Raw genomic sequence first — 11,554 nt, 5'->3', positions numbered from 1 at the left:
TCAGGTAGTTGAGCTTTTCTTTTAGTCTCAGTGCGATACAAGCATGGATGGGCTGTGCACGGAGCGACATGGCACCAGCAGCGTGAAGTGATGATGCAGGCAGGCAAGACGAGGGGCAAGGCACGCCAAGCACCCCCTCGATTACAACAAGGCGGCCAGTTCTTTGTTCCGCGCCAAGGCACGCCTAACTTTCTTGTCACTTCCGCATCCCTCCTTCGGCCTCAAACTAAACTCATTCCATAGGCCAGGCCAAACACGATGCTTTTTCTTGTGAAGACCCTCACCAAGTTCTTAACTACTGGCACGAGTACTGCGGCCATGCATACCCTAGCAAACCTAGCTAATAATAAGCCATGGAAATCTTAATCCCTACACCTAATTCGACCAAATAAAGCTCCTACACTTCTCTGAGCTCTAGCTAGTAGTAGTACAACCGAAACTAAAATAGAGGAGGGCGGGGGGGGGGGGGGGGGGGGGGGCAATCCAGGTACGGTACAACAGGCTGATAATTCGACCGGGGACGGAGAGGGGCTGAAAAAAATGTACAGCGCCGGCTTAGAACGACGCGACGGCCGGGAGAGGCGCCGGGCCCGAGACGAGGACGCCCTCCTTCTTGCGCCGCATCTCCAGCACCTTGCGGTGGGAGTTGGAGTGGATGCTGCTCTCGAACGTGGGGCTGCACGCCGGCCGGTACTCCGGGAGGAGCCGCCCGGACTTGTACCGCACCCCGCACGCGTTGCACAGCGTCTTGGCGCCCTCGGGCCCCGCGCGCCACTGGGGCGTCTTCTGCACGCCGCAGTGGCTGCAGCGCCGGTCGCCCGCGGCCGCCGCGGGCGCGGCCGCGGCCGTTAACTGGGGCGGGTGGTGCTTCGGCTTGCGCCCGCGCTTCTTGGGCTTGCCGCCGTTCTTGCCGTGCTTGGACTTCTTGGAGGCGCCGCGCGGCGCCTCGCCGAGGAGGTGCGCCGCCCAAAACGCGGTCGGCGAGTCCGCCGGCAGGAAGAGGAACGGCGAGAACGAGCCGGACGAGGAGCAGGACGACGTGGTGGCCGTGGAGGACGACGACGTCGAGTCCGACAGCGGCGCGCCGCCGGACAGCGACCACACGGAGGCGCGCGAGCGCTTGCTGCGCCGCGCCTTCACGGGCACAAGCGCCTCGGTCGACAGCGCGCATATCGTAGGGCTCCGCATAGGGTCCGTTGCCGCCGCCGCCGCCGCCGCTGGCACCGCGCGTTCCAGCGGCCGCCGCGCTACTGCCACGGGCGCCGCAGGTAGCTTCGGCAGCGGCGGGAGCTCGGCGAGCGAGTCGTCCATGATACGGGACACCCACTCCAGCTCCTCCGCGTCATGCGCCTGCACATGGCACGCACAAGAAACGCTCAACAACCAAGTGCAGGAAAAACAAAGTAGAAAAGGCGCCTTGCCGGCGAAGGACGGGGTCAAAGTCGTCAAACAAACTCTTACCGGCAGCGGGAGGTCAATCACTGGCGGCGGGAGCGGCATGAGCTCGTACGACACCACCGACGACCCGTGGGAGTCACTGGACAGCTTGTCGTCCTCCACGGCCGCCGGCGCCGGCGTCGCCTCCCCCAGCTCGGCGCAGTCCCTGTCCACCTCGCAGAGGTCCCCGAGGTCCAGCAGGTCCTCGACGGAGAACCCTTCCCCAAAAAGGCCGGCACCCCTCTCCGCCGCCCCCCAGGCCGCCGGCGCGGCGTCCAACTCCTCCGCCGCCTCGCACGGCCTGAGGCTACTCCTCAGCGCGGCCATCCTCCCCTCCCTCTCCCCCTGCAACCGCACACACAAACCAACCAAAACTCCCATCAGTCTCCAAGATTAAAGTAGCAAAATACTCAAAAAAAAAAGCAAGCTTTCTTCTTGCAGCAACCAAAGCCTTACCAGCGAGCCGTGGTGGTGCGCGACGAACGACGCCATGGCGGGTGCGGCGGGGGCAGCAGAGGAGGGGGAGCAGGAGGGGGAAGACGAATAGGAGCGGGTGAAAAGGAGGGGCGGGGAGGCGTGGAGGGAGTGGGAAGCAGGGGAAAAGGCAGCGGGGGCGGAGGAGATGAGCGTGGTCTGGTGGGTCATTGAATGGCTGCCAAAGTCCGTGCGCGCAACAAATGCACTGTGGTTTTCCCTCCCTCCTCCCTTTTCCCCACTTTTACCGGTAGCGGTTCGATTGCGCTGCGGGTCGGGTCGTCTCTGGTGGTCGTAATTTTTATTTATTACCGCTAATTCGAACTCCTATAGTCCTCCAAGATAATGAATTTATTACGCCTAGTACTGCATTCAAGTATTTTACTATGCTCCGTATACGATGGAGTACGAGTACTAGCACGAGCACGGCTCTCCTACTAACTTTTCACGCGCGTTTCTTTTTAAAAAAAATGGAAAACGGAGCCGCCCGGTTGGGAATCACGAATCAGGAACAGGTTCTTCACTGTGACTAGCCGAAACAAACGTATCCGGCGCGCAATTATTCAGATTATTATTTCGCCGGTGGCTTTTCCGCCGGCGAGCGACCCAGGCAACCGAGGAGGAAGTGGCTGAGCGATCAGCAGCGGCGTGCGCTCGGGCCATCTCTGGTGGGCCACCCACGCGCCACGCGGGCCCCATCCGTCCGTCCGTCGCTCGGAAGGAGACGCCGTCCGCGGAATCCGGATTCGGAAAGTCGGAGCGCGGGCTTGCTCCGGACGGGGCAAGCTGGCCATCATGCCAATGCCAGGCAAAGCAAAGCAAAGGGCGCTCGCTCGCCGCGCTGCCGGCGTTGATTCGCTTGCCGGCCGTGGCGCCGGCAGCGCACATTGTGTGGAGCACGGCTGGGTGCCTGGGTTTGGTTCGTGCCTCCATAGTTTTGGCCAGAGCCTCGGCGCGCCGTGTCGGCTTTGCGAGACCTGCCGTGCTAGACTGCTAGATCAGGAAGGATATGCTACTGCTTTTTTTTCCCCATCCAACCGTTTGTTTGTTTTTGTTTGTAGGTAGAGGTTCTATTTTTCTCCTAAAGCTGGGCCTTGGTCAGGTTGGATAAAGTCATGTGTGCCATAAAAAGTGCCGTCCGTTCCAAGAGAAGCGCAAGCATCATATAGCAAATTTTAAAAAATAAATCGAAAAGGATTTACGTAGTTTGGATGTTGATTTTCGGAATTCGAAAGGAAAGCTATAACTTTGAGCAGGTTGCCAACGATTTATGTGCAAGTTCTGTGTTTTTTTCCCCTTCTTCTGGAAAAAAAAGGGTTCCAGGCGGCCAACGCAAAAGGTTGCTTTGCCTACCACCATCACATCATTAGTTGATTAGTTAGTAGTTAGTACGCAGCACAACTAGCATTTTTCCGCACGTAAAGTGTTATTACGGAACCAAGATTTAACGTGACAGCGAAGACGATTCTTCTGCCCCCCTTCCCTCGTCAGCTCTTGGCTCACCCTCATCATTCATCAGCCATCCCGGGAGTGACATATGAAGCAGAAACTTTTCTAGAGAAAGAAAAAATACGAATATTTTAAGCCCCGAGCTCAATCGAAGTTACCGCTCGTCCGCTCCGGCCTGCTCTGCACCCGTTGACGCCTTGACGCTCCGGCCTGCTCTGGTGGCCGTGGAAAACTGCAAGGGGTCGCCAATTTTGACCGGGGGGCCTCCGGGGGTGGCGAAGTTACCAAAACGCCAGCGGAGTGTGCACTGGGTGAAAAAGGGAAACCCCGGCGGGACACGTTCACCCCGAGGCAAGTGGGCAGGGGCACGAGCCGCGGTTCTCCAGTCTCCTCGAGGGCAGTTTCGGAAGTGAGACGACGTCGTCGTCATCGCCGGGAAACGGCGACGTGCGCGTGGCCCCGGCCGGGTCTGCCGCCGCGCGGGGTGGTGACCTTCGCGTCGCGCCAGGATAGGCGCGGTTCGCGGATGCTACCCGCTCTCCTGACTCCTGAGCCCAGCGTGGCAGGCTGGCAGCAAGGAGCTCAGATCGAAACGGGAGCCGTGCGTCACGGGGCGTGGCGGGTACTGGCGCGTCCACATCCGACGTGGCGGGCGCGCTGGCAGGCCGGGCGACGCCGTGGACGTGGCAGCTCTCGGTCTCCGCCTGTTTGGCTGTTTTGTATCCGAGGCGCGTTCGAATTTGAAACGGCGCGCGTCGCCGGTCTTCCCCCAGCGGCCGCCGGGTCTCGCTGCGGATACGAACGCTCGGGCCGACACATTCCAGTGATGCGGGCACGGGATGGTAATCGCATCGGTGAACCAGTGAGTAGACACCAAGGTGCACTCCTCAGAGATACGACAGGGCAGGTGATCAAACGGTAGTTGCTGGTTTCTTCACCACGCTGAAGAACCCGAGAAGGCAAGAACTTATTCCAACACTTAATGTGTCATGTAACTAAATGCCATGAGAGCATATAAAATAGCAAAGATGAAATAATACATAGTAGAAAAGAGTTTCACCCAGGATTTCACTTCTTTTTTTGTTTTAAAAAATAATGTTTCACTTCTATTTTTATTAACGTGGCATTTTTAGAAACAACAAAATGAGTATTTCATTGAAACTTGCCTATCAATCGATATTGTTAGCTTGATCATGTGAACACTAAGTGTAAAAGATCATGTATAAATTGTATGCTAAGAATGACAAAGTTAAATTGACTTTGAGTCTTGATCGGAGGCAGTGGAATCAACTCAGAGCACCCAAAAGGGCACATCAGCTCCATATAAGGCTCTATATCAGCAGAGGATCTCTATGGACATCTCACTCATTCAAAAGGTTAGCTACCAATTAAATCGCTGTTGGAGCAAGTAGTGATCGATAAGAGCTTGACTACATCAAGCGAGACGGTAGGTTTGTATAAATTTTATCAAATTTTAGGTGTTCTATCAAGAGTTAGCAATTCTGTAAATCTAAAAGCTATCTGTCGGGGGTAAATATCACGGATCCCCCAAAGAGTGTTCCTTAGTAACCTGATTATGGATTAGCTCCCCCGAAGTACGCGGCTTGGGCTAGCCGGGCCGTCAAACGGCCCACCAGGGGAAGGGGCGCCAACAGCCAAACGCTAAGCACTCGGGAAGGGTACGGCCGCCTCGCCCGACTCCAAGGGTGAGGGATCGGGCGCGTTCGCCTCGCCCGACCCCAAGGGTGAGGTGTTGGGCGCATCCGCCCTAGAGGCATGGGGCCTCAAGGGACCTCACGAAGTGACAGGCTACGCCGGGGGACGAACCTCTGGCGTAAAGGTAGGTAAGGATATGCAACGACATGACGTTCAGAAAAGACAGGATATTATGGCAAGCCCCGGTCGTCCACCGCGCTGAGGGTCAAACCGTAAAACGCACGAGGGGCTCACGTCACCCATCTCGTCGAGGTGCATGTCGCCCGCCCTGCGGCTCGGCGAACCCGCGCCGCCCGTTTCAATTGGGCGCACGCCAGACATCGCACCAGGCGGGGTATGAGAGCGCCTCCATCATCATCTACAAAGGCTAGTGGGGCCCATGCGAAGAGAGAAGAGGCGGCACGATCCCGGGGATATCTCTCTCTCTCTATCCACTCCCTTCCCTTTAACTTATAAAAGAGGAAGGGAGGCCCCTGGCCAAGGCGATGGACTCGAACACTCACATTCACGTATGCACACTCCACCAGAGACTTGGGAGCCCTTTTCCTCTCTCGCCCATTTGTAACCCCTACTGCAAATTTAGTGCAAGCGCACAAGCGGCTCGAACTGGACGTTGGGACATTCTGCCTGAACCAGCATAAACCCTCGTGTCTTTCTTGCACACCATCCGGACAGACGCACAATCACGAAATTCACAAGTCGGCGGCTCGAGACACCGATAGTTGGCACGCCAAGTAGAGGCCTTTGCATGTCTCGCCGACCTCTTCAGGCTACGGATGGTCAACCATGCCGGAGGATGGACCCTCGGCACGCTCGTGTGCTTTGGGAGCCTAGACTTCATCATCACCGCGGGAGGGGGACCGGAGCAGACTCGCGTTCCGGTCCCCCCCCCCCCCCCCCGTACCGCCAAATTCGACCCCGTTGTTGAGGCTTTCGAGGGCTGTGGCTGCGTGCTCCGGAGGATCGCGCCTCCGGGGATACTGGGCTTCTCGACTTCGACTACGAGAGTTTGGGGCGTCAGCTCCGCGTCTTCTTGGGCCCCCGACCGATTGAGGAGGTTTTGCACCATGTTCTCTTCTCACATGCTAATGTCACGGCGCAGCTCTCCGAGGGAGAACCGCTATCCCCGGAGATCCCGACCAGGGGCATCCCGACGAGGCTTCCTTTTAGCCTACGCAACGCGGCGGAGGACGCACATTGCCTCGCCGCGGCGCCTTTTGGTTCATCCCACACAGACAGCGAGTTCGTGGGGATGACGGACTATGACTCAGAATCCTTCCATGATATCCTTGCAGGAGAATCGGAGGCGATCTCCGACTCTGGTTCTAGCGGAGGAAGCCACCATCCCTTGCGGGAGTGTTTCATGGTGGACGTCCGCGAAGGGTATGTCGAAGACGCCCACAGCGGGAAACTCCTACGAACGGCCCTACAAATGGGGCCGGGGTGAGGAACCAAGCCCCACTGTCCGCGTGGCTCGAGCAGCTGCGAGAGTGGCAGAAGGAGCTCGAGAAGGCGTGTCTCCAGATAGAATAGGAGCGCGCTGAACTTGAGCGAGAGATTGGATGCCGCTGGGATGAAGGACGCGCGCGCGCTGTTTCCCGTGACGTAAATCGAAGGATCCTCGAAGATGAAGAGGGTCCCCCGCGCTTCGCCCGGGCAAGGCAAAACATTGCCGCGCGTGGCGGCTCTGCTAGAAGGGCTCCCAGAGCAGGCGATACCCGAGGGATGCCATACTCACCAAAAGTTCCGCACACTCATCGAGCGCGCGGCGCAACAATAGGCCGAGAGCTTGATGTCTCGGCGGCGTGGGCAAAATGCAGGCCAGCACCCCCTTGCGAGGAAGGATGTCAATGACGTGTTCATCCACCAAGCCCCACGCGAGGGAGAGGGTACCGCACACGCCCCAGTTTGAGGACGCCTCGGCACTGACCATAACGCGCACCTCACCCTCAATGCCCGCAAGTGCGGGTACGAGGACGAGACGGCGGTGGCGAGCCGAGGGTATCACCCTCGTTGCGGCGGACGCCACGATAACTCTGCGGACCGAAGCCCGAGCCCCGACCCGCCGGGTCCCAGGGTCTTCTGTGCGCGCATCCGCAATGCGCCATTGAAAGGATCTTGGTGATGCCTGGAGAGGGTTTGAATAGGCATGAATGTAAAACCTGAAAAATTCTTCGCAACGGTTGAATTTGTCGAAACTTCCAACACTACGTAGATAGTTCCGAAGGTTCAGAACTTCCGACACTGGACCGGAACTTTCGAGAAAAGGAAAGTTCTTATACGAAATTCAAAATTAAACTTAAAACTGCAGAACCTGGCTGAATCAAAAGTTGCGCAATGATACTCAGAGACTTCTGCAGTGAAGTTTGCAAGCACAACAACACGAGTACGTTGATCGGCACAAAATAAACTCTAGGTCAACAAAAACTAAATAAATGCAATAAGCACAAGACACAAAAGATTTATTCCCAAAGTTCACTCCCACTAAGGAAGCTACGTTTCCGTTGAGGAGTTCACAATGAGTTAGGTCTTCCACTAACCCTTTATCTCACTCAATCAACCACAAAAGAGAATTGAGTTATTTACTTTGAAATCCATAAAGGATAGGGTAATGCAAACTTCCCGGGGCGTGCACACACTAGAGGACGCTCCATGAGCGACACCAAACCATCTAAAAGCAAGCTTCAAGAGTAACAAATGTGAATCAAAGGATGAGGATGGTTTAAGTGCTCTTAAGATGAACTTGGCTGCCCTCTCACTTAAATAGTTAAGTCTCACACTTTAATCTTACTCTCACCCAAGCTTTAAATCAAACCAACTAAAGAATTAGCTCAAGGAGGGATTGGGGAGTAGTAGTAAATGCTCTTGGAGGTGTTTGTCTCGGGTTAGGCCAGCAGCAAATTAAGGAGGTGCTGAGGGGGTATAAAAACCTGAGCCTCGAAAACTAGTCGTTAGTGCACGAGTTAAGTGATTGTCAGAACTTCCGACATAGGGTCGGAACTTTAGATCTAGCTAAAATTAGCTGGCCAAGAACCCACCATCGGAAGTTACTGAGAACTTCCGGCCCCTGGTCGGAACTTCCGACATACTCTGAAACAGTCAAAAAACTAGGTGCATAAGTGTGTGATTCTATGTCTCTCTTTGAGGGTCAGCATCTCAAATAAGCACTTTGACACCTTTATGCTATCCATTCGCATACCTCTTAATAGTACGGTGTCTTCTATACTCAAATTCAAAATAGAAAGTAATAAAAGATCTTCTTTTAAGCCCAACATCGCCCTTTAAGCAAATTTGGCATATTTTCTTGCTCGTTTTCATTTTATTGAATTGTAACCTGTCCATAACTTGATAAACACATTAGCTCTTTAATTTTTTATGTCATCAATACCAAAACCCACTTAGGGTGGGCAAATGCACTTTCAGTTGTTTCCCTTTTTGGTGATTGATAAGAACACAATTAAGGCTCACAACTAATTCAATAAAACATTTTGAATTCAATCATATGGTAGAACGCCCCCTTAATATATGCATTCATCAAAATAAATTCAAATTTTGCCTCAAGTGTCGTTTGCATATATTAAAAGAGCTCCTCCTATAGCATTGCATTCGTGGGGTGCATAGTGTGAGAAATATCATCGTGATGCATATGACAAGATATATTACAACCACGAAGTGGAAATAAACATTACATCAAGTCATGATCATCACAAAGATAATAAGTTCTAAGATCACCCTAGCATAGATAAACATAAATAAGTCTTACAAATTTAAAGTCTCACTTGGCACACCACCGCATATAACACAAATACAAGTCTCATTTGTCCACAAGTACTTAGAGTTCAAAATTCAAGCTACTAGATGTTCAAAGCTACTAGATGCTAGATAGATAAATAAAGCCCGACATCCACAAATGGCCTATGGTGAGCTCACTGCCCCTTTGGCATCAAGCGCCAAAAAGAAGAGGCCCTTCAATAGCCATCACTCATCGTCCTCATCACCTTCATCAGCATCTTCTTCTTCATCATCATGGGTGTGCCGGCAGTAGGGGCATCATCGTCTTCTTCGTCATCTGACTCCTCATAGCCACCTAAGTCTTCTTCAATTTTATCATCATCAACTTGAGGAGCCCCAAACATCATGGAAGATCCACTCATCTCCTCCCAAAGGTTGTAAAAAGTTGGTGGAGAGGGAAGTCCATGGGAGCACGAAGAGGAGAGTGAGGCATGTCATACTTGGCCATATTTTTCTTTTGTCTCGCCTCAATCTTGAGGAGCTGCTCATTCACATGCTTCTTGTGATCATGGATTTCTTGGGCGTTGTGACGGCCCACGGTGAAGTACGCAAACAAGCCTTGAGATATGAAACTTAGAATTCCATTCTTCTTTGGAGCACGAGTAGGAGGACCACGGGAGCTTGGGAGACCTTGAGAGCTAGATGGACCATGAGAACTTGAAGGATCATGAGAGCTAGAGGCATGTGATGATCCTTGAGTGGAGCGGCGAGGTGCATGAGCTCGAAGCTTGAGAAGATGCTGAAGTTGACTTTTTTTAGGCTTGTATACTTGATAGCCCTTGTCGGTCAAGATATTTACACCTGTCACTTCTTTGATCATGACAAAGATGTATGCTGCATAATAACAGCCTTTCTTTAGTGAAACAAAACAGATGATAATTTCCTCCCAAATGAAGTCAAAGATGCTAAATTCATTCTTGTTGGGAGCCATCCTAGCAAGCAGATTCTTGGACATGTTGGAGATGTTGTCCGAGTCACCACTTTTGGAACACAGAGTGTAGCAGAAGAGTTGGTTGAGCAGCTTGTAGTAAGATGTCAAACCATGTATTGTTCCAAACTTAATATCACCATATGCACTGTCATACATGAAGTGAAGTTCTCCATCATTAAGTACATTTTCCTTCTCATGTATCCTCTCTCTCAAAAGATCAGCATTAGAGAACCCAAGAATGCTTACGAAGTAAGCATACTCAATATAGAAGGGCTTGCCTTGAATGGTCCAATGGAAGATCTTGGTTGAGCGGTTGATATAAAGAGTTGTATAGAACTAAGCTATGACCTCCTCATTCCAATCACAGTTGAAGGACATGATTGATGAAAGATTCATTCTTCTACAAGCATCTTCTACTCCCCTTACCACCGGCAAATCAATTTCAAACAAATAATTCCAGTTGATGAATTTCATCTCGGTGGTGGAAAGAGATTTGCAAAGGATCACAAAGGCATACCAATCTGCATGAAAATTCATCCAAAAACGGAGGTCCAGCCACCTACGAGTCCAGGCAGCACCGGCTGCCTCATGATATTCGGAGGCCCAGCCGCCTACGAGTCTAGGCACCGCCAGAAGCTCACACGCCGGGAGGTCTATGCGGCCGAACCAGCGACGCCTGCGTTTCTCCGGTGGTTGGAGTCGGCCATCACCTTCAAACGTCCAACCATCTGAGCAGCGTCCCACAACAAGGGAGGTGCCCGCTCATGGTCGACCCGATCATCTGCATGAAGCGCCTTACCAAGGTACTGATGGATGAGGGCAGTGGAGTCAACATCATGTACACGGAGACCCTGGATGCCATGGGCATCGATCGGTCGCGCAATCGGCCGTCTGGGTCACCGTTCCATGGCATCATGCTGGGAAAGCAGGCGATACTGATTGGGTAGATCGACCTGCCTGTAACGTTCGGAGATCCGACCAACTATAGGACAGAGACCCTCACCTTAGAAGTGATCGGGTTTCATGGATCCTACCATATCATCTTGGGGCGACCATACTACGTGAAGTTCATGGCCATCCCCAATTATACTCATCTGAAGCTCAAGATGCCAAGCCCACACGAGGTCATCATCGTCGACTCCTCCTTCCAGCGCGCCTACCAGTGTGAGGTGGAGAGCTGCGAGCTCGCCTCGGTGGTCATCGTCTCCGAGGAACTTGCGGCCATCAGGGAGAATACCACGGAGGAGGCGCCTGACTCCAATTGGATTGCCAGATCCTTTGAGCCCGCGGAGGGCGTGAAGGAGGTTCTCATCGACCCTCAGAACTCCGTGGACAAGAAGGTGTGAATCGGCATTGTGCTCTCCTCCAAATAGAAAAGCGCTCTCGTCGACTTCCTCCGCTCCAGTGAGGACATCTTTGCGCGGAAACCCTCGGATATGCCGGGTACACCGAGAGAAGTCGCCGAGCATGCCTTAAAGATCAGGCTAGGCTCCAGGCCGGTCAAGCAACGCCTGCACCTCTTTGATGAGGAGAAGTGCAGCGCCATCGGCAAGGAGATTGAAAGACTTCTAGCGGCCGGATTCATCAAGGAAGTGTACCACCCCGAGTGGTTAGCAAATCCTATTCTTGTATGAAAAAAGAGTGAGAAATGGAGAATGTGTGTTCAATACACGAGTCTCAACAAGGCATGCCCGAAGGATCCGTTTCCTTTTCCTCGCATAGACCAAGTAGTCGACTTGACCTCGGGGTTCGAAA

General features: G+C 53.2%; 2 protein-coding genes across 2 annotated transcripts; one reads left to right on the top strand and one right to left on the bottom strand.

Moving 5' to 3' along the window:
* On the bottom strand, positions 1-2,121 carry LOC112878815 (GATA transcription factor 6-like). The gene is made up of 3 exons (XM_025943043.1): positions 1,894-2,121; positions 1,462-1,782; positions 1-1,350 (listed from the first exon to the last, which is right to left on the bottom strand). The coding sequence occupies exons 1-3, from the start codon at positions 2,080-2,082 to the stop codon at positions 556-558; spliced, it is 1,305 nt and encodes a 434-aa protein (XP_025798828.1). The 5' UTR covers positions 2,083-2,121; the 3' UTR covers positions 1-555.
* An 8,442-nt stretch (positions 2,122-10,563) lies between these two features.
* On the top strand, positions 10,564-11,145 carry LOC112898291. Its single transcript, XM_025966646.1, has 2 exons — positions 10,564-10,742; positions 10,788-11,145. The coding sequence occupies exons 1-2, from the start codon at positions 10,564-10,566 to the stop codon at positions 11,143-11,145; spliced, it is 537 nt and encodes a 178-aa protein (XP_025822431.1).
* The last annotated feature ends 409 nt before the right edge of the window (positions 11,146-11,554 follow it).

Source organism: Panicum hallii, chromosome 1, assembly GCF_002211085.1.
Source record: "Panicum hallii strain FIL2 chromosome 1, PHallii_v3.1, whole genome shotgun sequence".
NCBI lineage: Eukaryota > Viridiplantae > Streptophyta > Magnoliopsida > Poales > Poaceae > Panicum > Panicum hallii.
The sequence above is the reverse complement of the archived record's forward strand: the minus strand, read 5'-3'. Positions and strand labels throughout refer to the sequence as shown.

What these genes read in the sequence shown, in the direction of transcription:
- LOC112898291 (XM_025966646.1), top strand. Translation starts at nt 10,564, where the DNA reads ATGGTCGACCCGATCATCTGCATGAAGCGCCTTACCAAGGTACTGATG. An exon ending in AAGCAGGCGATACTGATTGG is followed by an intron (nt 10,743 to 10,787) that starts GTAGATCGACCT and finishes GACCAACTATAG; the next exon opens with GACAGAGACCCTCACCTTAG.
- LOC112878815 (XM_025943043.1), bottom strand. Translation starts at nt 2,082, where the DNA reads ATGACCCACCAGACCACGCTCATCTCCTCCGCCCCCGCTGCCTTTTCC. An exon ending in CGCACCACCACGGCTCGCTG is followed by an intron (nt 1,783 to 1,893) that starts GTAAGGCTTTGG and finishes GTGCGGTTGCAG; the next exon opens with GGGGAGAGGGAGGGGAGGAT. An exon ending in TGATTGACCTCCCGCTGCCG is followed by an intron (nt 1,351 to 1,461) that starts GTAAGAGTTTGT and finishes TGCCATGTGCAG; the next exon opens with GCGCATGACGCGGAGGAGCT.